General features: G+C 41.7%; 1 protein-coding gene across 1 annotated transcript in view; it reads left to right on the top strand.

Annotated features, from left to right (window-relative positions):
• Positions 1–24,443, top strand: part of nfasca (neurofascin homolog (chicken) a) — a 283,390-nt gene that overhangs the window by 171,985 nt on the left and 86,962 nt on the right. Inside the window, exons 10-17 of the mRNA XM_059653208.1 lie at positions 980–1,164; positions 4,086–4,217; positions 6,955–7,098; positions 9,987–10,098; positions 10,360–10,526; positions 11,108–11,255; positions 12,734–12,858; positions 16,603–16,647. Coding sequence (XP_059509191.1) covers positions 980–1,164; positions 4,086–4,217; positions 6,955–7,098; positions 9,987–10,098; positions 10,360–10,526; positions 11,108–11,255; positions 12,734–12,858; positions 16,603–16,647 — 1,058 coding nt within the window. The remainder of the gene's footprint in view (positions 1–979; positions 1,165–4,085; positions 4,218–6,954; positions 7,099–9,986; positions 10,099–10,359; positions 10,527–11,107; positions 11,256–12,733; positions 12,859–16,602; positions 16,648–24,443) is intronic.

Raw genomic sequence — 24,443 nt, 5'->3', positions numbered from 1 at the left:
GAGCTGGATGAACACAGCAGGCCAAGCAGCATCATAGGAGCAGGAAGGCTGATGTTTCGTGCCTAGACCCTTCATCATGCCTTGTTATCTCTGGGTAGGTGTTGTGCCTGGGTAGAGTAGTGTCTCGGAATAAGGATAACACTTGCTCATGGCAAAAAAAATGTGCGCGATGTCTTTAGATGCCTGTTGCCGGGGAGGCTATTGTGTTTGAGCAATCACAAGGCTATTCCACTCCTGCTGCCTGCCATAGGTGCATGGGATGGACAGGCTGGAAAGTAACCTTTCTGACCATATTATGATACACATTCCAAAACTATCAATCCTGAGGTGAGACTTGAACTGGGAGCTTCTGACTCACAGGTAGGAACATGACCCATTGTGCCAAAAGACCTCTTGGTAGCAACTCATTGTTGCCACAGACCAGTGATGCTTTGAAACATTTTTAGAGCTTGAAAATCCCGATATTTATTAAAAGGATTAAGACACGATGTTCACATTTTAAATTTTGCAACTCAGAAATCAAAGAACACAAATACTAATAAATACACCTATCTTAAACAATCAATTATTTAAAAGATGATAAAAGTGTCATTAACTCAGATATTTATAACTTGGATCAAGTTCTTTAAATTGCATTGCTTTACACACTTTGGACTTTCACCCTCAGTAAACTCAATTCAGATACTTACCAAAAAATTTACAAGAATATTCATTTAATCTCAGTATTGCTGTGAAAATTCATGTATGGGTTGAGGTTTCTTTTGGGGACAGTGTAGCAGTTTCGGAGCTCTACATTGGTGTATCACGCTAGATTTCCATGCTTTAATGTATTTTTATAATGCTACTTGACTTCAAGCCACAATCTTCCAACTCAGGGACAAGAGAGCTGTGACCGAACCATCTTTGAACTGCATATTTCTTCACAGTGCATCCATTGTACTTAAATCTACGTCATTGAAATAATTCCTTTGATTTTCAGACCCACACCAGATATAATTTGGTACAAGAAAGGTGGTGAACTGCCGTGGCCAAAGGTGCGAATTGAAAACTACAACAAAACATTGAGAATCACTGATGTTTCTGAAGAGAACTCCGGCGAGTATTTTTGCTTGGCATCCAATAAAATGGGAAGCATACGGCACACGATCGCAGTGAGAGTAAAAGGTAAAATAATCTATTCAGATCCTTACATTCTCCAGTTCACCTGCTCACTGCCTTTTGTCGCATTGAATATTTTCATCTGTCAAAATAGCCAAATGGCCACTCAATCCTACTCTGTCGTTTCATTAAACAGTTGAAATTCTCTCTGAATTTCACTTTCCCATTTTATCCCCATGTTCGAGATATCTAAACATTTACTACTTTGAATACAGTCAATTACAGAACCCACTACTATCTGATGTAGAGAATTCTAAATTTTTTTTAATCCACTGAGTTTGTAATTGGTGAAATCCTCACAGCTGTCGCCAAGTTATAATATGTTGTGGAGTCACACCCACTGATCCTTCTCGCTGGTATTCGTCTAGGCTCCTGATGCTGCACTCAAAAGAATCTTAAACAGTAGGTCATAAGATAACGGAGCAGAGTAAGGCCATTTAACCTCTTATGTCTGCTCTTTTATTCTATAAGATCATGGATACAATCCTCAAGCCCACTTTTCAACCGTTTTCCCATAACCCTTGATTTCCTTACTGGTTAAAAATCCATCTACCTCAGCCTTGAATATACTCAATGACCCAGCCCTTGTGGTAAGGAATTCTATAAATTCACTACCCTCAGAGAGAAAAAAAATCCTCCTCAACTCTGATTTAAGTGTGAGACCCTTTTACTGTGAGGTTATGGCCTGTAGTCCTGGACCCACCCTTAAGGGGATACAACCTTTCTGCTTCTGCTGTGTAAGCCCCTTAGAATCTTGTATGTTTCAATGCAGTCACCTCTCATTCTTCTAAAGTTGAACAGCCAGAAGAAGATAGGCACAATCTTAATGAACTGCAAACAGGCGTATTAAATATTGTTCAATTACATATGACGCAGGATTGTGTTTGCAAGACTCATATTCAACTTAAGACCACGTGGACATGACTATTCAGGGATGTGCCATGAAAACAAAGGGCAACAGCTTAGGAATTGATGAACAGCTTTTTGTATCTGGGTGGGTGGAACTTATCCTGTGATGACAGTTAATCCCTTCAGGATCCGACATATACAACAACTCAGTGAAGAAAGTTTTCCTCAAATTGGTCCTAAAATATCAATCCTTTATTCTGAGAGTGTCACCCCTAAAGAGAGGTGTTAGTACCTTTAACCGTTTATCCCAATTTACATCAGTGAGTTTTATACATTTCAGTGAGACTTTAGATCTGACAGGTAACTTGATCGAGGGTGATTCAATTGCTAAATTTTGGGGAATCCGCGAACCGGGGCAATAATCATAAGATCAGGCAACGCCTTTTCACACAGAAGTAGGAGTTTACTTATTTGAAATACATTGGATAGAAGTATAGGATCTCTACAGTGTGGAGACAAGCCATTTGGCCCACAATGACCCTCCGAACAGTATCTCACCCAAACCTACTCCGTTCCTGTAACTCTGCATTTTCCATGGCTAATCTGCCTAGCCTGCGCATCCCTGAACACTACGGGCAATTTATCATGGCCAGTCCACCTCAACTGCACATCTTTGGACTGTGGGAAGAAACCTGAGCACCCAGAGGAAACCCACACAGACACGGGGAGAATGTACAAACTCCACACAGACAGTCGCCTGAGGTTGGAATTGAATCCAGGTCCTTGATTCCACCCACTGAGCCACTATGCTAGCATTTATTGCCTATCCCTAGCTGCTCTTGAGAAAATGGAGGTAAGCTGCCTTCTTGAACTGCTGTAGTCTGTCTGGGATGCCCTTAAGAGAAGGAATTTCAGATTTTGAACCTGTGATAGTGAAGGATCAGCAATATATTTCCAAGCCAGGATGGTGAATGGCTTGGAGGGGAACTTGCAGGTGGTGGTCTGCCCATACTTTTGTTGCCTTTGTCCTACTAAATTGAAGTAGTCCTGGGTTTGGAAGGTACTATCTGAGGATCCTTGGTGAATTTCCTCAGTGCATCTTGTAGATAGCATGCACTGCTGTTACTGAGCATTAGTGATGGAGGGAGTGGATGCTTTTGGACCTTGAGCACATTTCTGTCAGCTGTATTCAATGTCTTAGCAATAACTTCAGAATTTCTGAAGAACTGGGAAGTTTGAGGAGTTTTAAGTACTTACTTTTTTCAGACACTGCCTTCTCACCTATGAAAAACAGAAGAAAATTTGCTGGTTCATCTAACTTAACCCATATAATGGCAATGACTAATATATGTGTATGCACACGCATATATAATATAAATACTTACTGTCACACTTGGGAGTGATGTAATCTACTGAGTGAAATGAAAAATGAGATATGATCCCAGGCCACTTTGGAGGGTTGGGTGTTTCGGAGACAGAAATTTAGAAACTTCCTCTCGGATGCACATCGCCCCTGTTATGTGATCCAATTAACATGAGGTTGATGTTACCAGGTAAAAGATGATTTCCACCCCCGTTTAAAACAGGCTGAGAACCTTCATTTGACAAATGCAAGTGTTCATGAGCATTACTCACAGGGGATAGACAGGGGCAGTTGGGACAACCAAGAATAGAGTTGTTAAGTGAGTGTTCAGAGGGAACAGTAGCAGTGTAACATCATATCCATGTTAAACAAATGCTTATCAAGAACTGAGGGAGATGGATCATCAAAAATCCTAAACTTTCTTGTCTGTTCTTTACTAAGTGAGATCGCTGGAGTCCCATCAATGTCACATCCTGAGGGGAAATTTCATTCTTGGATTGAATGCTGTTTTCAGCATGTAGTGAAGTAGAAGTCTTTGATATGATCTTTAATATGTTTGGCTGCAGCCTGACCCACCAGATAGCACCGATTGAGATTTAGCCCAAATAATACATTAGAGTAATCCAAACATGCTGTACCTGTGTGAAATGAAACTTCTGCATTCCATGTTGTGTTAAGTTGACAATTATTTTGTGTTTAATTTTCATTCTCAAAGCTGCTCCATATTGGCTGAATGAGCCGCAAAATTTAGTGCTGGCTCCTGGGGAATATGGCAGATTGGTGTGTCAAGCTAATGGAAATCCCAAACCTGACATCCAGTGGCTGGTGAACGGGGAACCCATAGAAAGTGAGTAAACAATGACCGTGACATTACTTCTGTGTGTCTTGTTGGATTTCATTATTGTAATTTCCCTACTAAAGCTGACTGAATTGCGAGTGGGTGTAATATCTAACGCAAGCTTTAGTAACCTGTTGAGTCTTGAAGAGCTTTTGAAAAAAATAAATGAAAATAAAAGCTTTTGGGAGCCATAAGAAGAAAACTTGGCAATTCTAAAGTCTATCGATCTGTGCCATGATAATTATAATCTGTATAATAAAATGGTCTATCACCTGGAAGGAAAAATCAAATTAAGACAAAACTAACTCTGAGTTATTAAATGTCATAACATTTGCTGTGTCTTTTTAATTTCTTTTTTTTTGCTTCTCTAGTATATGCATGCTCAGATTTTACACATAAATTTGCATGAATTACGGACAATCACATTCAAATGAAAATGTAAGAGTGGTCAACCATATTAATTTTCTGGAAAAACAGTATGTCCGTAGTTAAGAATGGAAAAGTAATAAGAAATTCACATATAATATTGAAAATAATCATACATATCTTTGTGTTTTTATAACAGGACTTGCAGTAAGTTGAGTCTGTTTCAACAATAATCAGCAAAGTCATCTTTGAAACAAATATTAGCTTAAGATGTGTTTCTACAAAACCAGTTTCTAGCCAATGATTTTCTTGACAAGAAATTGCTTCTAATAATGCATTCACAATAATTTATCAACTGAACTGTAGTAACAGTAATGGTCCCAACCAGGAAACCAGTTCTTCAAGCATTAGATATTATTTGAACTTAAGGATCAGAAGTAGGCCATTTGGTCAATGGAGTCTGCTCTACATTCAGTAAGATCAAGACAGATGTCCATTAACTAAAATCATGGTGTAGCTGTACTACTCATTTACTTAAAGCATAATAATGGTTTAAAATGCCACTTGAATTCATGTGGAACAGCGTAATGTTCAAGACTCACTGAGGCACACAATGGAAATCAAGCCTCTGTATACCCAGAGTCATCAGAAAAGTGAAAGACTTTAAAATAATTGCACAAGATTCCTAATTTATCTGTGTTATTTTTTCAGACATAGCAAGCACAGACCAGATTTCAGTATTTAATCACTAGAATCACATTGTGCTACAAGTAATTAGACTCTTGATACAGGACATGAACATGGAGGAAATGAATTACATGGAGGGAGGAAAAATGAGAAAATCAGCTCAGTGATGTTTGTTGACAAAATCTGTAATGTTAGTTCTTGCTCCTCTCTACTGAGAAAAGGAAGCCTTTTCACAATACTTCCACAATGCACACAGTGACTGGTTCACTTATAAAAGCTCCCTGATTTATCGATTTTATTTTTTATTTGTTCATGGGACGTGTACATCACTGGCTAGGGCAGCATTAACGCCCATCCATAATTGCCCAGAGGGCAGTTAAGAGCCCACTACATTGCTGTGGGTCTGGAGTCACATGTCGGCCAGATCAGGTAAGGATGGAGGTTTCCTTCCCTAAAGGACATTAGCAAACCAGATGGGCTTTTCCGACATGGTCATTGTAAGACTCGTAATTCCAGATCTTTATTTGATTCAAATTCCACCATCTGCTGTGGCAGGACTCAAACCCAGATTCCCATAACATTACGTGGGTCTCTGGATTAACAGCCCAGTAATAATACCACTCAGCCATCACCTCTCCCTATTCAATACAAAATTTTCAACTTACAGCAACTGTTGAAGAGAAGTTAATCCAGTTTTCTTCAGGTTTAAAATTGGTTTTAACTGCAGTAGACTGAGAGACAACCCCTAACCTGGTGAAGCTCTGAACACTTCTCTACATCTTGTTCCTAGCTCAGAACTGTTCGCCTACCTGAGATTCAGACACATGGTTGCTTGCAGGAAAAAGGCTTTGGTCTTTGACAATTTGTCACTAGCCCATTGACTAATCAGCACCTTATTACCAGACAAACCTCCATCTGATTACAGAAACCCTCAGTTACAGTTGGCCTGCAACTAATTTTCAATTAGTATTTGTTCAAACAGCTGTTTAAACAATGCTTGCCACGAGTGCCAGATGACTTGTTTTTCTATACATGCAGAAACTCTGAGAAACGCAATTTTTAAAAACATTCTTTCTTATTTCAGTCCATAATTTTCAAAAGCACAAAAATAAAAGGATATGGTTGTTACAATAATTATTCAGTTTTCACCCCATATGCAAAATCTTACTTGCTTTATTTTCTTTGGCTTCTTTCATCATCACGCAATCCAGTTGGAAAGGGCTTTGATGTGGGAGTAAGATATTGAAGAATCTCAGGTGGCTCCAAAGCTGCAGGTTGCTGACCACTGCTGCAATAGATTATCAATTTGATGTCATAGACTTTACACTATTATTCAAATTAAAATTTATCCCCATTGTATGTGTGTGTGTGTGTGTGTGTGTGTGTGTGTGTGTGTGTGTGTGTCTGTGTGTGTGTGTGTGTGTGTGTGTGTCTGTGTGTGTTGAGCGTGTGTGTGTTTGTGCCTGTGTTTGTGCATGTGTGTGTGTGTGTGTGTGTGTGGGTGTGTGTGTGCGTGTGTGTGCGCGTGTGCATGTGTGTGTGCGCGTGTTTGCGTGCATGCATGTGTGTGTCTGTGTCAGAGTTTGTGTGTGTGCGCGCGCGCGCACCTGTCTATTAATATCTAACAGGACAACATTCAAGAATACTGTTAATCAAACAATGATTAGTTGACTGTCTCCTTCTTTCTCTGAAGAGGTCCGTCAGAGTCCAAGCCGTGAAATTGATGGTGATACAATTATCTTCCGAGAGGCACAGATAGGAAGCAGTGCCGTGTATCAATGCAATGCCTCGAATGAGCACGGGTACTTACTCGCCAATGCGTTTGTCAGTATCCTTGGTAAGTTTAGATACAGCCTCCTTCTCCTTGATGGTTAATGTTGAACTGGAAGTGTTAACTTGTCCATGAGTCCACGATATCTTAACTCATTGAGATACAACCTTGAGTTTCAATCTCAATGATATCCAAAGTGGGGGTAGATAATGGAAGACTGTGAAAAGTTTTGTGCCCCTTACCTAAGGAAAGGTATACTGGAATTGGAGGGAATCCACAGAAGGTTCACTAGGCTGATCCAGGTATAGAGAAATTGGCCCCTTAGGAAATGTGGAATAGATTGGGCCTGTACTTATTGGAATTTAGAAATGAGAGGCAACCTTATTAGAATATATGAGATTCTTTGGGGATTTGACAGGGAAAATGGTTTTTTAACTGGCTCATTATGTATATTCAAGGCTGAGGTAGATTTTATAATCAATCAGGGAATGAAGGGTTATGCAGAAAAGGCACAAAAGTGGAGTTGAGGAGTATTAGATCAGCCATGACCTCATTAAATGCAGAGCAGATTGAATGGGCTAAATGGCCTAATTCTGCTCTATGTTTTATGGTCTTGTGGTCTTAATTGAGTTTGCACGCCTGATGTTTGAAAATAGTGATGGTGCCTGGGATGCTGGTGCTTGGACAAAACTTTGAGCTGATCTCATTGATAAATTTTAAAGCAAATCAGGAACAGGTAGCCTGAACATCTGAGGGTGAGAGACTAAGAGAGATTAAGTGAGAGGAAGTCTTCAACTTCCTCCTTTAAATCTGTATGTCGATGATAAGTTCACTGTGCTGTCGCTGACTGAATGAATGAAATGCTGCTCTTTCGATTCAGGAATTTATGAGACTATTCTGCCAAATCTGGGCACATTGAATGAAAACTCTTGTAGCACATTAATCTGAAATGCTGCATTAAGACCTTGTCCACTCATCACTAATGTGACGTGCATAGGTATATTTTATCATAACTGGACTGTCTGGTGTCCATTGTGGGAACCATTCCGTAAATGAGAGACAAAAACAAAGTTTCTGGAAAAGCTCAGCAGGTCTGGCAGCATCTGTGGAGGAGAAAAAAGAGTTAACATTTTGGGTCCGGTGACACTTCCTCAGAACACTTCCACTGTAAATGAGAGTATGACTTTGATAATTACCCAATGTTTCCTCATTAAATTCAAAATGATAATGGCAATTATTTAGATTTCACATTGATTCGCTTGAAATTGTACCTCATGACTTTTTTTAAAAATATGCAATAAATTTTAGCAAATACTCTAAATACTACAGGAGGGAATCCGTTAAATAGAGTATGATGTGCAGGTAAATATGGTCTTTTGAATTTTTTTTTTGGATTTAGGGAGTTAAGGATTTTTTTTTCCAAAAGTTACTTTTTTTTTTCTCCGCCAGAAGTTAAAGACATCAGAGGTCAGGATGGGTGGTGCATGAGGAACAGGTAGGGCAAAAGTCAGAGGATGACTGTGAGGATGAGTTCGACAGAATTGTCTTTTCCCAATTCTCTGCCTTGTATTCAAAACAAGATTGAGGTGCCATTAAAGCGGTTCAGTCAGAGACTCGTGAAACGATATTAGCAGTTTGGCCTTTGCACTGTCTATCAGTTTAGTTCTCCCAAAGAAAAGCACCAGCAAAACATCTGAGCCAGCCACTGAGGGATCAGTGTTTAACAGGAACAAAAACTATTCTTCTTCCAAATCTTCTGTTAGAGTGCTTACACCTTGTCAAGTTACATGATAATAGAACATAGAACATAGAACATAGAACAGTACAGCACAGAACAGGCCCTTCAGCCCACAGTGTTGTACTGACCATTGATCCTAAGTAAAGGAAAAGTTCACCCAGGCCATAGGGCTGATGTCTCATCAGAGAGGTTTAACCTGAGGGTCCCTCAGGCGAGGGGAGAGGTTGAGAAGGAGAATCCTTCATGTTTACCTCATCAAGTGCAGGAATGGAACACACACTGTTGGCGTCACTCTATATTGTAAACTAGCCATTCAGCCAACTGAGCTAACCACAAAAGGAACATGGTTATGATAATTTTATCACCTGTCTACCAGGTCCTCATGTCAGCCTTGTCTCCGTGGATGCCTCTCAGTCTTCTCCCACTGCATAACTTTGAGCATATAAACTTGGCTAAATCTTTTGTCAGTGCTTCACAAGCGGAGATGCTGTCAATCAGGTGAAATGTTAAAGTGGGATATATAGAAGGTTTCTAAGATAACACGGTGTGGATCTGGACGGACACAGCAGGCTAGGCAGCATCAGAAGAGCAGGAAAGTTGACATTTTGGGTCATTTCGGAAGAAGGGCCCCGATCCGAAATGTCAACTTTCCTGCTGCTCTGATACTGCCTGGCCTGCTGTGTTCCTCCAGCTCCACACTGTGTTACCTCTGACTCCAGCATCTGCAGTTCTTACCATCTTTAGAAGATTCCTAAGGTAGCTTTGTTTTCCAAAGAAGCATAGGCAATTGTCCTGTTTACAATGAAATCCAAACCATTTTAATTTATATTTCACTCATGATCACTTAAAGGACTTAGCTGTGTGCATGTTGCCTGCAAGCTATCAGTAATTACACTTGAGATACAGTTCAGGGGTTGTGAAGGCCATTGGTACCAGTGAATGATGTCTGTATTGCCTCTGGCAAAAAGACTCTGCTATTTATTAGCATTTTGAGAAGAAAGTTAGTTCGCCTGATGGTTTGCATTGCAGCATAACCCCAACAGTGTGGATCCAATTTCTATACCAGCTGATATTAACACGAGGGACTCTTCTTCTCGACCTCTGCACTGACCTTGAGGTTTGATGACTGTCTAATGATAGAGCAGTCCAGTGGGACCATGGTGACTTTAGTATTTTAGTACCTCTTTGCAACTGATAGAATCTTCTTTGTTCACAGATGTTCAGCCTCGAATATTGTCCCGACGAAACCAAATAGTCAAAGTGATAGAAAATAACCGAACAAGGCTCAATTGTCAGTTCTTCGGTTCACCAATCCCTACCCTGCGATGGTAAGTGGCAAGTTTCTGAGGCATTATATTGTGTGAGCACATCCTAGCAGATAAATGTAGGGAAGCACTAATACAATATGGAGCTTGAAGTTTGAATAAAATGGGATCGTGTCACAAAGTAGAAAATAGTTCCCGTCTTAACGTACCATAAATTCATTCAGTGTTTTTACTATACATTCAGGGGATGAGGGTATCACTGCTTATCATTTATTGGAACTGACGTCCCATCCTTTCTCTGATTCTGTTCTTTTGTGTCTTGAGGTTTAAGGATGGGCAGGGCAATAACCTTTATGGAGGAAACTATATTATCCATGACAACGGGACTTTGGAATTGCGACGAGCACGGAAGGTTGATGAGGGAACCTATACCTGTGTAGCAACCAACATACTGGGCAAGGCTGAGAACAGGGTGCGACTGGAGGTCAAAGGTAACTTTCTTTATGCCAAGAAATGAGATTTACAACACTTTATGGGCTGGACGTGATTTGTAGAGCCCGGAAAACTGGGATTTGGATTCATGTCCAAAGTGAAAGCTGCCATTCGTTGCTGGAGACAACTGCTCCCTCAATTTTTAGTTTTGAACGGGAAAACCATTTCAGCTTTTCTCGACCAAAGTAAACTTTGCAGATGCTGGAAGTTTGGAATAGCATGAGAAAGTGCTCGAAGGGCATATTTATTTTACTTCCTCATGGGATTTAAACATCTCTGGCATGACCAGCACTTCACTCCTATTTGTTCTTGAACCGAGTGACTTCCGAGGGCACTTTCAGGGGCCAGTTTAAGAGCGAAATGGATTGCTGTGGGGCTGTGGCACAATCCTTTAAAATATGAGACAGCAGACCACCTTGGGATAGAATTCTGATGTTTTCACATTGCCTTCTGAGTTTTACCATAGGAATCATGGAGGCTGACAGCTAGGCGATGAGACTCTAATTGACATACAGTTACTTGAGCTGCTCAAATGATAACAATTCTCACCCTTTTACAATTTCCCATGCCATTAATGCAGACCCTACAAGGATCATCAGGGCTCCAGAATCTATCACAGTGAAGAGGTCACTTGCTGCAAAGTTTGAATGTAAAGTGAGGCACGACCCAACATTAAGAGTGACGGTGACCTGGCTCAAAGATGACAAAGTTCTGTATTTGCCATGGAGGTGAGTGTTCCTTCTGTTTACTGCTTCATCATCTCCTCAGTGTGTTTCCCCTATTCTTGCTAAAGTTACTTTCTCTGGAAGTTCTGTTTCATTTTCATTCATCCCTAGTTGCCCTTGAGAAGGTAGTGGTTGTAACGAGGTCATCCAAGTGGACCCCATAGATTATGAGTTCCCCGATTGGGGCTGGTAATCTTGTCCAATCAGGGAGCTCTGGTTGACGTATAAAAAGAGTGAGTGTCAAGGACACTGACACTCTGGTGCCTGATTCTGTACGAGGCAGTACTATAGTCATGGATTGCTTGTATGTGAATAAATGGTGGTGAGATACCAGCATCTGTGGAGTTATTTCTGTGGTGAGCTGCCTTCTTGAACTGCTGCAGTCCGCATGCTGTATGTAGACCCACCGTGTTGTTGAGAAGGAGATAGCAGAGTTTTGACCAAGCCACAATGAAGGAATGGCAGTTTAGTTCCATGTCAATACGGTATGTGGCTTAGAGGCAAATTTGCATTTGCAGTGTTACTGTGAACCACCTTCTACTTGCCTCAAGGTGGTGAAGGTTTAAAAGGTTCTATTTAAGGAGCCTAAGTAGGTTATTGCAATGTATTAGCATGAATCAATGCTCAAGGGAGTAAATGTTGACCGTGTGCTGATGGCAAATCTTCATCCATTGATGTAAGTTTAGAAAATCAAGTGCAATTTCAATAGACTCAAGAAAATATGATGAATTATTAGAGAGCAGTCATACTTTCAAATGTTGATAGCATAGACCACTCCCTCATTAACATGAACCAATTCCTGATTAACATGGGCCATTCCCTCATTAACAATAGGCCAGTCCCGCACTAATATGGGCCATTCCTTCACTGACAATGGCCCAGTCCCTTACTAACAATAGGCCAGTCCCTCACTAACAATAAGCCAGTCCCTCACTAACATGGGCCGTTCCCTCATTAATAATAGGCCAGTCCCTCACTAACATGGGCCATTCCCTCATCAACAATAGGCCAGTCCCTCACTAACATGGGCCATTCCCTCATTAACAGTAGGCCAGTCCCTCACTAACATGGGCCATTCCCTCATTAACAATAGGCCAGCCCCTCAATAACATGGGCCATTCCCTCATTAACAATAGGTCAGTCCCTCACTAACACGGGCCATTCCCTCACTAACACTGGGCCAGTCCCTCACTAACAGTGGGCCAGTCCCTCACTAACATGGGCCAGTCCCTCACTAACATGGGCCAGTCCGTCACTAACAATGGATCAGTCCCTCACTAACATGGGCCATTCCCTTAATAACAGTGGGCCAGTCACTCACCAACATGGGCTAGTTGTTCATCAGGATATTCCAGTGTCTCATTAATGAAGGGCAGTACCTCACCAGCATTGATCAGTAGCTCCCAAATGGAGAGAGGGGGTAAAATGGGAGGAAAGGCAAAGAAAAGCGAAGAGTTATTTAAAACTACCTTTGATTTCAGGATGAAGAAGGATGAGGACTCTTTAACAATCATTAACGTGTCTGAACGAGATGAAGGCATCTACACATGCGTAGCCAGCACAGAACTGGACAGTGACTCAGCCAAGGCACGCCTCACTGTTCTAGGTAACTTTCATGTTCTTATTGCTTCTCCAAGCCATAGATTGAGAAAATAATGGCATTGCTTTTGACACAGAAATCAGATGTATCTCTCTTGCCCTTTCTTTTACTGTTTTGTTTGCCCCATGGAGGAAAATTGTGGTGGAATGAGTATCCTTCCCAACATGTTTCCCTCTGAGACGGTAGCACAATTTCCTGTGCGATATGGCTACTTTTATTTAATCCTAGAACCTCAAAACTAACAACCGTGTGCTTGGACAGAGGGATCACCTGGTGAATGTGCTTTTAAAATGTTTTACCTTGGTGGTCTCCAACTTGTGCAGCCCCTACATGGTACATGTTCACTCTTATTGATGCAGGGTTGGTTGTGGCAGCCATGTTATCAACAGAGTGTCTGCCATAAATGACATGTTTTCACGTTATTCATGTCAGGCAAGTACTATAAAGCCAGAATGCTCACATTCGTCCTCTTAGCCTTCCTGCAACTAAAGGTGTTTGATGAAGCATGCGTTTACATATTAGCTCTTGCGGAATAGGTTGGTAGCCCGATACCAGAGGAGAGGTTAGAGAGGTGTCACTACTCATCAAGTCTTGGAGTCCCTCTGTTATTGCCTCCATTAGGTCATTGGAAGGGCTTGCAAGTTGCCAGTCAATCTACACTTTCCATGCCTATCACGTCTAGGTGTGAGACTCATTCTTTGAACCTCTAGTTGAGAAACAAGGATGCTACCAACTGTGCCTGAAGACACAATCTCACAAATGAAGAAATACAAACAGAGTGGGAGAAAATGTTATGAGTATGAAAAAGATACTTTGGTCCATCAAATCTCATTGCTTTAATGTCAATGAAGGGTGTCAGAATGTTTTGAACCATAATAACACAGCCCCTTGGTAAAAATACAAGCCATCCTGCTACTGTGAATAGTGTCCACAAGACACAACTTCAAAGGACAGTGAAAACGCTGGGAAAGTAATCAGTGCTGGAGATGCAGAATCGGGAAAACCTCAGAATTTAGCCAAAACAGTCTCAAGAAGACAATACCGAAGAAACTTAAGACTTAAAAAAGATTTATTCAATAATTAAGCCACAATTTTATTACAAAAATTTATTTAAAAAAAGCACTACCAAAAGAACTTAATTTTAAATGCAGTATGCAGGAGGAATTGTAGAGATAACACAGCATGGAGCTGGATGAACACAGAAGGCCAGACAGCATCAGAGGAGCAGGAAAGCTGACGCTTAGGTTTGGGACCCTTCTTCAGAAATGCAGGAGGAAGTATGCTGTATTCTGGACTGTTAAAAGCAGTAAACTATCCAGCTTCCCTGTAAAGTAACAAGAAAACCTTTAATAAGATGGAAAACCATGGACAGACAGAATTGCTGTGAAACAGAATTTATAAGTTTGAAAGGAGCAAATCACTGCAGAACAACAAGTTAATATTGTTTAAATCTTTATTGAAGAATTTCATACATTATTATGGTAACACAGATTTTTAAAAAGAATTAGCAAAGAAGTTACTGACATGTTGCTGTGACGAGAGTCTAACAAGCTTCAGCAAACAAAACCGAAATCAGCATTGATGAATGCAGGAAGACATGCTGAGAAAACAACAGATTGCAAATGGTATTGAAATGCCATTGATTTAAAACAACTTTACGGATAAAATAATAAATAAATATCATGCGAAGAACTAGCAAGAGAGATTGTGCTTGTTCACAAAGCTCCAGTGAAGGGAAAGGCTACGCACATGAACAGGTCAATATGATCAAGGGTATCCCCTTTGAATCAGATAACCAGGAGGAGGAATCTGAGATCCCACAACTCAGGTTTCACAGATGTCACTGGACATCCTGTTATGTTTTAAGATGATACATCTACGAATGTGACTAACCTGTCAGACCAGATCCCATCACCGAAGAATCGGAAGTTACAGCGTACAAAGATCAGACGGTGGTGCAGCTGAAAAAAACTGTCAAAATCACAGATAAGGTACACATTATGTCACAACACAAGGAAAGTGAGAGAGCTGAAGATGCCTACATAATTTGCACTCTCTCTCTATACCCAGTACCAAACTAGTGAAACTTCACTGGACACGCCAACAATCCAGAAAGTTGACTAAGAATACATACTTTGAGCATTTCACAATTATAGATGGCTTTCTAAATCTTGCCGGAAAGCTAGTTATTCCAGCTTACCTGTGGGAAGTTTTCTTGGAAAGAGAACCCTCAGGAATTGCGAGGAGTGCTACCAGAGCTCAGTCAGCCAAGTAGTAGCCAAAGATTTCGATGGAGGTGAAAAGTCTTAAACCTACTTGTTGTGAAATCTACAATTACGTAGTGTTGTCAGTCTCTATGGAAAACAGATAAATATTCATAGATTCAGGACATCTTCAAAAAGAATAAATTGCCTGATCTTAAAATCGAGGCAACTGCCAAAGAAAGAATACCTATTCAAATCAAAATAACAACTGCCTCTTTCAGAAATTCAGGCTACAGCAATGAAGAAATAACTTCATTCAACAAGGGCGATAGTTTTCAATTGCAGATATGCTTGAGATTAAATGCCCCCTCATACTGTTATACAGTGGCTACCTGAGTCAGCAAGGAAGAATTTCTCTTCAGAAAAAAGTGCAGCAGTTTAAAGATCTTTCAGATAAAGTAATGGATCAAAGACTGGGGCTACCAGGAAACAACATTATCCACGGAGGATATCCAAGGGATGAAACATCCTCCAGTGGAGATCTGATCCACAAACCAGAATCAAGGCCAACAGACCTCAAGCTTAAGCCCTACCATTCTTTCAAGTCTGAGGAGAGTGTGTTGTGGGAACATTGTGAAAAGCCTAGGCTGCCTCAGTGGCACGGTGGCTCAGTGGTTAGCACTGCAGCCTCACAGCACCAGGGACCCAGGTTTGATTCCACCCTCGGTCAATTGTCTGTGTGGAGTTTGCACATTCTCCCCGTGTCTGTGTGGGTTTCCTCCGGGTGCTCCAGTTTCCTCCCACAGTCCAAAGATGTGCAGGCTAGGAGGATTGGCCATGCTAAATTGCCTGTCCTGTTTAGGGTTGCGTAGATTAGCGGGATGGGTCTGCGTGGGATGCTTCAAGTGTTGGTGTGGACTTGTTGGGCTTAAGGGCCTGCTTCCACACTGTAGGGATTCTGTGGTCTATGATTCTATTATGTTTGAAGTCAGAGACTTGGAGGTGAAGGAAATGCATAGTGGTAAATGTAACAGTGTCAGATACATTAATTAGTTAAATAGCTTGGTGGGAGAATGTTGCAATACGTAATTGTTCTGAGTGAGTTAATGTTTAAGTTACATTGAGTGTTGCCAATTTGCTCGTGTCACAGGTCTTCAGCCAGAGGCAATTGAGTTCTGACATGAAGCCAAAGGGAGCAGTTGGAATCTGTACTGATCCTGACAATTCTTAACAATTATACCAAGCACATTAATGAAAAATGAACCTGTTGCTATCATGCAAGCCACCAGTGCTCTATCCTGTACCACAAATAATTAGAAAGATCCTAGACTGAGCAGAAACTCTGAATGAATATCGAAGGGATAAGTGTTCTGTTCATTGAACAAGGGTCTAGTTTATCAGTCACTTTGCATTTTGTTCCTGCCGTAACCCACTGCATCTTTTGATTGTTCTTGTTCAATTCCATTGGGAGTGTCAATTTTAACTGTTTTGTTTTTAGGGTTTAATGTGAAACTAAACTCTCTCAACTTTCCTTTTACCTCCACAGTTGTCCCCTCCACCCAAATTACCCCGCTTGCTGCTGTGCTGAAAGGTAATCCGCTTACTAACTCCTTCACATCTATTAACATTCTGCCCTGGAAGTCAAGCACCGCAAGCAACATCAGTGGTCCAGAGGTCAGAGAGCAAACCTGGATGTGAACCATAACCTAACATCTTAACCAAGACAGGGCCTACATTCTCAACAGCACCCTTGGTATTTTGAGGGCAAGTTTTAGCCTATGCATTATTGAAATCAGATCAGAAGTAGCACGGACAACTCTCACTATTTACAGATGTTATTCTTAACATCGTTCTGGGGTAAGGATGGGGCAGCAGAGGTGGAGAAAACTCATTTTGTTTGTTCCAGGGATGTGGGTGATGCTAGCATTTATTATCCATCTCTAGTTACCCTGAAGGGATAGGAGTTGGACTGTCTTGTTTGTAGAACTGAATTGCTTTGCTCAGCGACTCAAGGGCCAACCACGCAGTCTGGAAAGGTTTTTATACAACAAATTGTGGTCCAAAATTGGCTGAAAACAGTGACTAAAGCAGGTTCAACAGCAACATTTGAGAACTGGTTAAATACTTGAAGGGAGAATAAAAGAAAATACAGGCTATGAAGAAAGAGCAGGTAACTGGTGCAAAAATGCATTCATTTAATCAAAGAGCCAGCATGGACACAACAGGCTGAATGGCCTCCTTCTGTGCTGTCTGGTTTTAAAATGCTTTGAGACCAAGTTTCTTTAAGTTCTGCAATCTGAATGTATTTTGACTCCAATGGGGAAAGGTGAAACTTGCCAGTCTCCGTCATAATTATAAAATGAGCTGGCAGAGGAGGTGGGTATAATTATAATATTTAAAAGGCATCTGGATGGGTACATGAACAGGAACAGTTTAGAGGGATATTGGCCAAATGCTGACAAATAGGACAGGATTAAATTTAGGATAGCTGGTCAGCATGGACAAGTTGGACCATAAAGTCTGTTTCTGTGCTGTACAAACCAATGAGTCTATTTCAGGCCACAAAGATTCATTGGTGTTGAGCATGGAGATGTCAGCTTTTTAAAACAGGTTATACTTTTCTGAGATTGGAACTAAGACAGGTTGTGGGGTCAACGTGAAGGTAAAAACAATGTTACTCTGTTCCGAGCCATTGTTACCCTTAACCAGGGATGCAGCTAAAATTAACACCAAGTGCAAATTTTGCCAAGTGAACCTTTTCTCAACACTGACATTACTGAGATAACAAGGTGTAGAGCTGGATGAACGCAGCAGACCAAGCAGCATCAGAGGAGCAGGGAGGCTGCTTGGCCTGCTGTGTTATCCAGCTCTACATGTTGCTATCTCAGACTCTCCAGTATCTGTGGTTCCTACTATCTCTGACATTACTGACACAAGTTTTGAAGAGCCCCATTTCGGGATAACTTGGCATTAATATTGGACTGAGAAAGAATAATGATTTTTTTTAAAATTACTATCACCAAACTGAACACACATTTGCACTTCATTTCTTCCTTATCCACAAACAGTACGCATAAACTGAGGGTTAAGAGAATGGATTCTCTTCCAATTTGGTCATGCAAATAACAGGCTTGGAACTGAGTTCACTTCCGTACAGCGACAAAGCTGGATCAGGAATGAATTATTTCAGGGTAATTGGAGGGATAAAGAAGGTGCAGTAAGCCAGTACCACAAGGACCTATGCTGTAAGCTGTCTGCTAGCTACCTTAAACATCAAGATCACCATCTGAAATAGTTGAGAGACTCTCTTAGCCTTTAAAATGTAACATTAAATAAAGTTTGTTGGAATTTTTTGTTCTCCATGCATGCATAAAAAATGGGGAATTTATCCTTACTTGAAAATATTATGTCAAGATAGCCAGATCTAACCCAAACCCATCTGGCCCATGATGCAAAGTATCAGCACCCTTCATTCTCAGCTAACATGACAACTAAAGAGGTAGAGTAATGTCACATTGGTTGTCTGATGTAGACAGTGATGCCATCACTGGCAGCACGGTGGCTCAGTGGTTAGCACTGCAGCCTCACGGCACCAGGAATGCGGGTTCGGTTCCAGCCTCGGGCGACTGTCTGTGCGGAGTTTGCACGTACTCCCCGTGTCTGCGTCGGTTTCCTCCCACAGTCCAAAGATGTGCAGGCTAGGTGGATCGGCCATGCTAAATTGCCCGTAGTGTTCAGGGGTGTGTGGGTTATAGGAGGATGGGTCTGGGTGGGATGCTGCAAGGGGTGGTGTAGACTTGTTGGGCCGAAGGGTATGTTTCCACACTGTAGGGAATCTAGTCATTATGGAACGTGCTTAGCCTCTCTGCAGCTGCCTGATTAACAGCTTCATATTGAGAACTCATCAATGTCTCTACCTAACAACCTAGCATATTCACTAACCATAATATCAATCCCTGATACATTGAGGTCTGTGGTGTAACACACATCCTGTAGGGCTCCCTTTCTACACTTGCATTCATAGGATATTGGCATCACTGCAAGGCACTGTTACCCCTCTTTATCTGCCCTTGAATTAAGTAGTTTGCCAAGCCATTTCAGAGGGCAGTTAGGAGTTAGTCACATTGTTTTTGTCCCGTATAGACTAGACCAGGTAAGAACCTAAAGAAAATTAATGAACCTAATGGGTTTTATCTCAATCAGTACAGTTTATATGGTCAGCAATAGGCTTAATTTTAAATCCAGGATTTTTTAGTTGAATTAAATTTCATCATTTACTATGGTGGGATTCAAACCCAAGTTTCCTGAATATCAGCCTAGGGTTCTCTCTAAGATTATTGCCAACTCTATGGCATAGGAAACACAGACGCTTCCTCTGGATGACAGCATCTGAGAGACTGCCAAGAATGTCCAGTATGTTCAGCCTTGGCAGTCCAGTTGTGAGTTCAGAGCTTGAGATCAAAGAGAGCATCTGACAAAGCCTGACACCATTTCAGGCTTCCTGCAGTGCTCCAGTGAAGCTCAGCACAAACTGGAAGAACAGCACCTCATTTTCAGTTTGGGAACTCTACAGTCTTCTGTACTCAATATCGGGTTCAACAATTAAAGCTTATGCACCTTCCCCACACATTCCTCCAACCCTACATTATCAGGCCTTGTTATCTCATGATCTGCTATTGCGCACAACCCATTGTCAGCCACTAATAGTCCCCATTAGCAGCCATTCATTATCCCAGCCAAATCGTTATCCATTCTTTTGTCTGTCCAACTGTTTTGCTCTCTATTTGGGCATTATCCCCATCTATCAGTTATTACTTACGTAGTCCAGCAGCCCCCCCAAATCTGTCTCCTGCATAAAAACATTTTCCTAGGTGCCATCAGTTCTGAAGAAGGGTCACTAGACTCTGATTTCTTTCCACAGATGCTGCCAGACCTACTAAGTTTTTTCCAGCAATTTTTGTCTCTCCTCTTACATGTTCATCTTGCAAGTTAACTTGTTGAAAGAACATGACCAAATTTCTGGCATTTACCCGTGGTTTAACTTACACATTGACGTAGGTGTGTTCTGTGAAGGAAAACCCAATAATAACTCATTAACTTCTTTGATATGATGGTCTCATTGCATTGTATAAGGTGCCTCTGAACGCTATCTAAAAATTCCTTGGATGACAAGTTTATTTATTTAGCAAATCTGTGAAGGATTCTGGGTAATCCCAGATGGAAGACAGGAAAAAAAATCATGGCTGTAAGTGTTGCTCCTTTTTTGAGGTGCTTTCAGTGTTGGAGCTAATTTGCTTGAATTCTAGTAGCAAGAATTACTGTTTTATAAGCCATTGCACTCTTTGGGAACTTTGGGAAAAAAAAATCAAAACAACATCACTTTAGAATTGGATTGCATCGGAAATTGGCTTGCTGAAAGATCACAGAGGGTGGTAGTTGATGGGAAATGTTCATCCTGGAGACCAGTTACTAGTGGTGTACCGCAAGGGTCGGTGTTGGGTCCACTGCTGTTTGTCATTTTTATAAATGACCTGGATGAGGGCGTAGAAGGATGGGTTAGTAAATTTGCAGACGACACTAAGGTCGGTGGAGTTGTGGATAGTGACGAAGGATGCTGTAGGTTGCAGAGAGACATAGATAAGCTGCAGAGCTGGGCTGAGAGGTGGCAAATGGAGTTTAATGCAGACAAGTGTGAGGTGATGCACTTTGGTAGGAGTAACTGGAAGGCAAAGTACAGGGCTAGTGGTAAGATTTTTAGTAGTGTAGATGAGCAGAGAGATCTCGGTGTCCATGTACACAGATCCTTGAAAGTTGCCACCCAGGTTGACAGGGCTGTTAAGAAGGCATACAGTGTTTTAGCTTTTATTAATAGAGGGATCGAGTTCCGGAACCAAGAGGTTATGGTGAAGCTGTACAAAACTCTGGTGCGGCTGCACTTGGAGTATTGTGTACAGTTCTGGTCACCGCATTATAAGAAGGATGTGGAAGCTTTGGAAAGGGTGCAGAGGAGATTTACTAGGATGTTGATAATAAAATGTGAGGCTGGATGAACACAGCAGGCCAAGCAGCATCTCAGGAGCACAAAAGCTGACGTTTTGGGCCTAGACCCTTCATCAGATCCTCTCTGATGAAGGGTCTAGGCCCGAAACGTCAGCTTTTGTGCTCCTGAGATGCTGCTTGGCCTGCTGTGTTCATCCAGCCTCACATTTTATTATCTTAGAATTCTCCAGCATCTGCAGCTCCCATTACCCCTTTACTAGGATGTTGCCTGGTATGGAGGGAAGGTCTTACGAGGAAAGGCTGAGGGACTTGAAGCTGTTTTCATTAGAGAGAAGAAGGTTGAGAGGTGACTTAATTGAAACATGTAAAATAATCAGAGGGTTAGATAGGGTGGATGGGGAGAGCCTTTTTCCTTGCATGGTGACGGCAGCACGAGGGGGCATAGCTTTAAATTGAGGGGTGAAGGATATAGGACAGATGTCAGAGGTAGTTTCTTTACTCAGAGAGTAGTAAGGGAATGGAACTACCTGCAACGATAGTAGATTCACCAACTTTAGGTATATTTAAGTCGCCATTGGATAAGCATATGGCCGTACATGGAATAGTGTAGGTTAGATGGACTTGAGATCGGTATGACAGGTCGGCACAACATCGAGGGCCAAAGGGCCTGTACTGTGCTGTAATGTTCTATGTTCTATGTTAGAAAAGGAGGAAGTGAAACAAAGGCAGTGACCACATGGTGAGAAGTGAACCCACAGAGAAAAGAACCTGCACATTGTCTGACCCAGTAATGAACCTTTGCAGCTATTCCCTTTGCTGTCTGGTTTAAAGTATCTCTGGCCACTGCAGCTCATCTCAGACAAATAAATAAACAGCAAAATTGACAGCTGACCTTGGAGAAATCTATGTGGGAGACCTCACAGCATGGGGTGCAGCTAAGTGGATAGATTCTAAGTGTAACCTTACTATTTTTTTCTTTTGTAAATCTACCACATGAGTATAGTGGGTTGTTTTTTGATTGTATGTTTTACTGAGATCTGTCTCTTGATTAAATTTTAAAAACATAAAACCTAAGTACTAAGTAGCCTGGAGCGGTGTTTTTCAGAGCAGTGAGACTGTGCAGTTTTCTGGATCTGTAGATTGTTAAGGTGCAAAGATGGCCTTTAGTAGAGTGATGTGCCCTTCCTGCTGGATGTGGGAGATTAGGGAGAGTTTCCATGTTTGTGATAATTATGTCTGCAGGAAGTGTGTTTGGTTGCAAATCCTATTGGGTCGCATGAATCAGTTGGAGCGGCCGTTCGAGGCAATGAGGAATTTACAGGAGCTAAGGGTTATGATGGATGGTGGTTGTAGGAAAAGAGAAGACCTGCAGATAGATGGGTTACCACCAGGAAAGGTAGGAGAGGGGTGGCACGGTGGCTCAGTGGTTAGCACTGCAGCCTCACAGCCCCAGGGACCCGGGTTTGATTCCACCCTTGGACGACTGTCTGTGTGGAGTTTGCACATTCTCCCTGTGTCTGCGTGGGTTTCCTCCAGGTGCTCTGGTTTCCTCCCACAGTCCAAAGATGTGCATGCTGGTTGGATTGGCCATGCTAAATTGCCCGTACTGTTCAGAGATGTGTAGATTAGGTGGATTATAGCAGGATGGATCTGGCTAGGGGTGCTTTGAGTTTCGGTGTGGACTGGTTGGGCCGAAGGGCCTGTTTCCACACTGTAGGGATTCTAAAAAAAAGAGAGGGAGGCAGGTCATGCAGAAGTCTCCTGTGACTGTCCCCATCTCAAATAAGTATGCTGATTTGGAAAATGAAGGGGGTGAAGGACTCTTAGGCAAATGTAGCACAGACAGCCAGGTTTCTGGTACCAACAATAGCTCTATTGTGCTGAGGAATGCGCCAGGTCCCAAGTGATCAATTGTGATAGGGGACTCTCATCAGAGGCACAGAGATATGTTTCTGCTGCTGACAGCGAGACATCAGAATGGTGTGTTGCCTGCCTGGTACCAGGACCAAAGATATCTCAGAGAGGGTGCAGAATATTCTTAAAGGGGAGAGAGACCAACAGAATGTTGTTATTTGGAACTAACACATAGGAAGAGAAAAAGATGAGACTTTGAGGAGACAATATAGGAATTTAGGCAGGAAATGAAAAAGGAGGTCCTCAAGGGTAGTAATATCTGGATTACTGCCAATGCCATGATCTAGTGAGGGTAGGAATAAGAGGCTAAAGCAGATAAATGTATGGCTGAGGAGCTGGCGCAGGGGAGAAGGATTCACATTTTTGGATCATTGGTATCTCTTCTGAGGTAGAAGTGGCCTGCATAAGAATTACAGATTGCACCTGAATTGGAAAGGGACCACTATACTAATGGGGAGATTTGCTAAAGCTGCTTGGGAGGATTTAAACTAGTAAGGGGATGGGGGCTGGAGTGGGACCCAGGGAGATAGTGAAGAAAGAGATTAGTCTGACACTGGGAAAAGGAGCAAGCCAAACAGTCAGGGCAGGCAGGAACAAAGCAAAGAATGAGGTAGGACTGAGAAATTAAACTACGTTTATTTCAATGTAAGAGGCCTAAAGGTAAGGCAGATGAACTCAGGGAATGGTTGGGAACATGGGACTGGGATATCATAGCAATTGCAGAGATGTGGCTCATGGATGGACAGGACTAGCAGCTTAATGTTCCAGGGTATAGATGTCAAAGGAAGATGGAAAGGGAAGCAAGAGAGGACGGGGAATGGCATCTTTGATTAGAGATAAAATTACATCTGTACTTAAGGAAGATATTCCTAGGAATACGTCCAGGGAAGTTATTTGAGTTTGAACTGAGAATAAGAAAGGGATGATCAGCTTATTGGGATTGTACTATAGAACCCCAGTAGCCAATGGGAAATTAAGAAAGAAATTTTAAGGAGGTGTCAATTATCTGTAAGAATAATAGGGTGATTATGGTAAAGGATTTTAACTTTCCGAACATATACTGGTACTGGCATAGTGTAAAGGCTTGGATGGAGAGGAATTTAAATGTGTACAAGAAATTTTTCTGATTCAGTTTGTGGATGTACCTACTAGAGAAGGTTCAAAACCTGGCCTACACTCGGGAAATAAGGCAGGGCAGGTGCCTGTGTCGATGGGAATTCACTTCGGGACCAGCAACCATAATTCTATTAGTTTTTAAATAGTGATGGAAAAGGATAGACAGGGTCAAAAAGTTAAAGTTCTAAATTGGAGGAAAACCACTTTTAATGGCATCAGGCAAGAACTTGCAAAAGTAGAAGGGGTTGGAGGGATGGATGTTTTCAGATAAAGGGATGGCTAGAAAATGGGAGTCCTTCAAAATTGAGGTAACGAGAGTCCAGAGACAGTATGTTCCTATTAAGGTGAAGGGCAAGG

This window comes from Stegostoma tigrinum, chromosome 21 (assembly GCF_030684315.1).
Source record: "Stegostoma tigrinum isolate sSteTig4 chromosome 21, sSteTig4.hap1, whole genome shotgun sequence".
NCBI lineage: Eukaryota > Metazoa > Chordata > Chondrichthyes > Orectolobiformes > Stegostomatidae > Stegostoma > Stegostoma tigrinum.
This window is presented reverse-complemented; position numbering and strand designations above follow the sequence as displayed.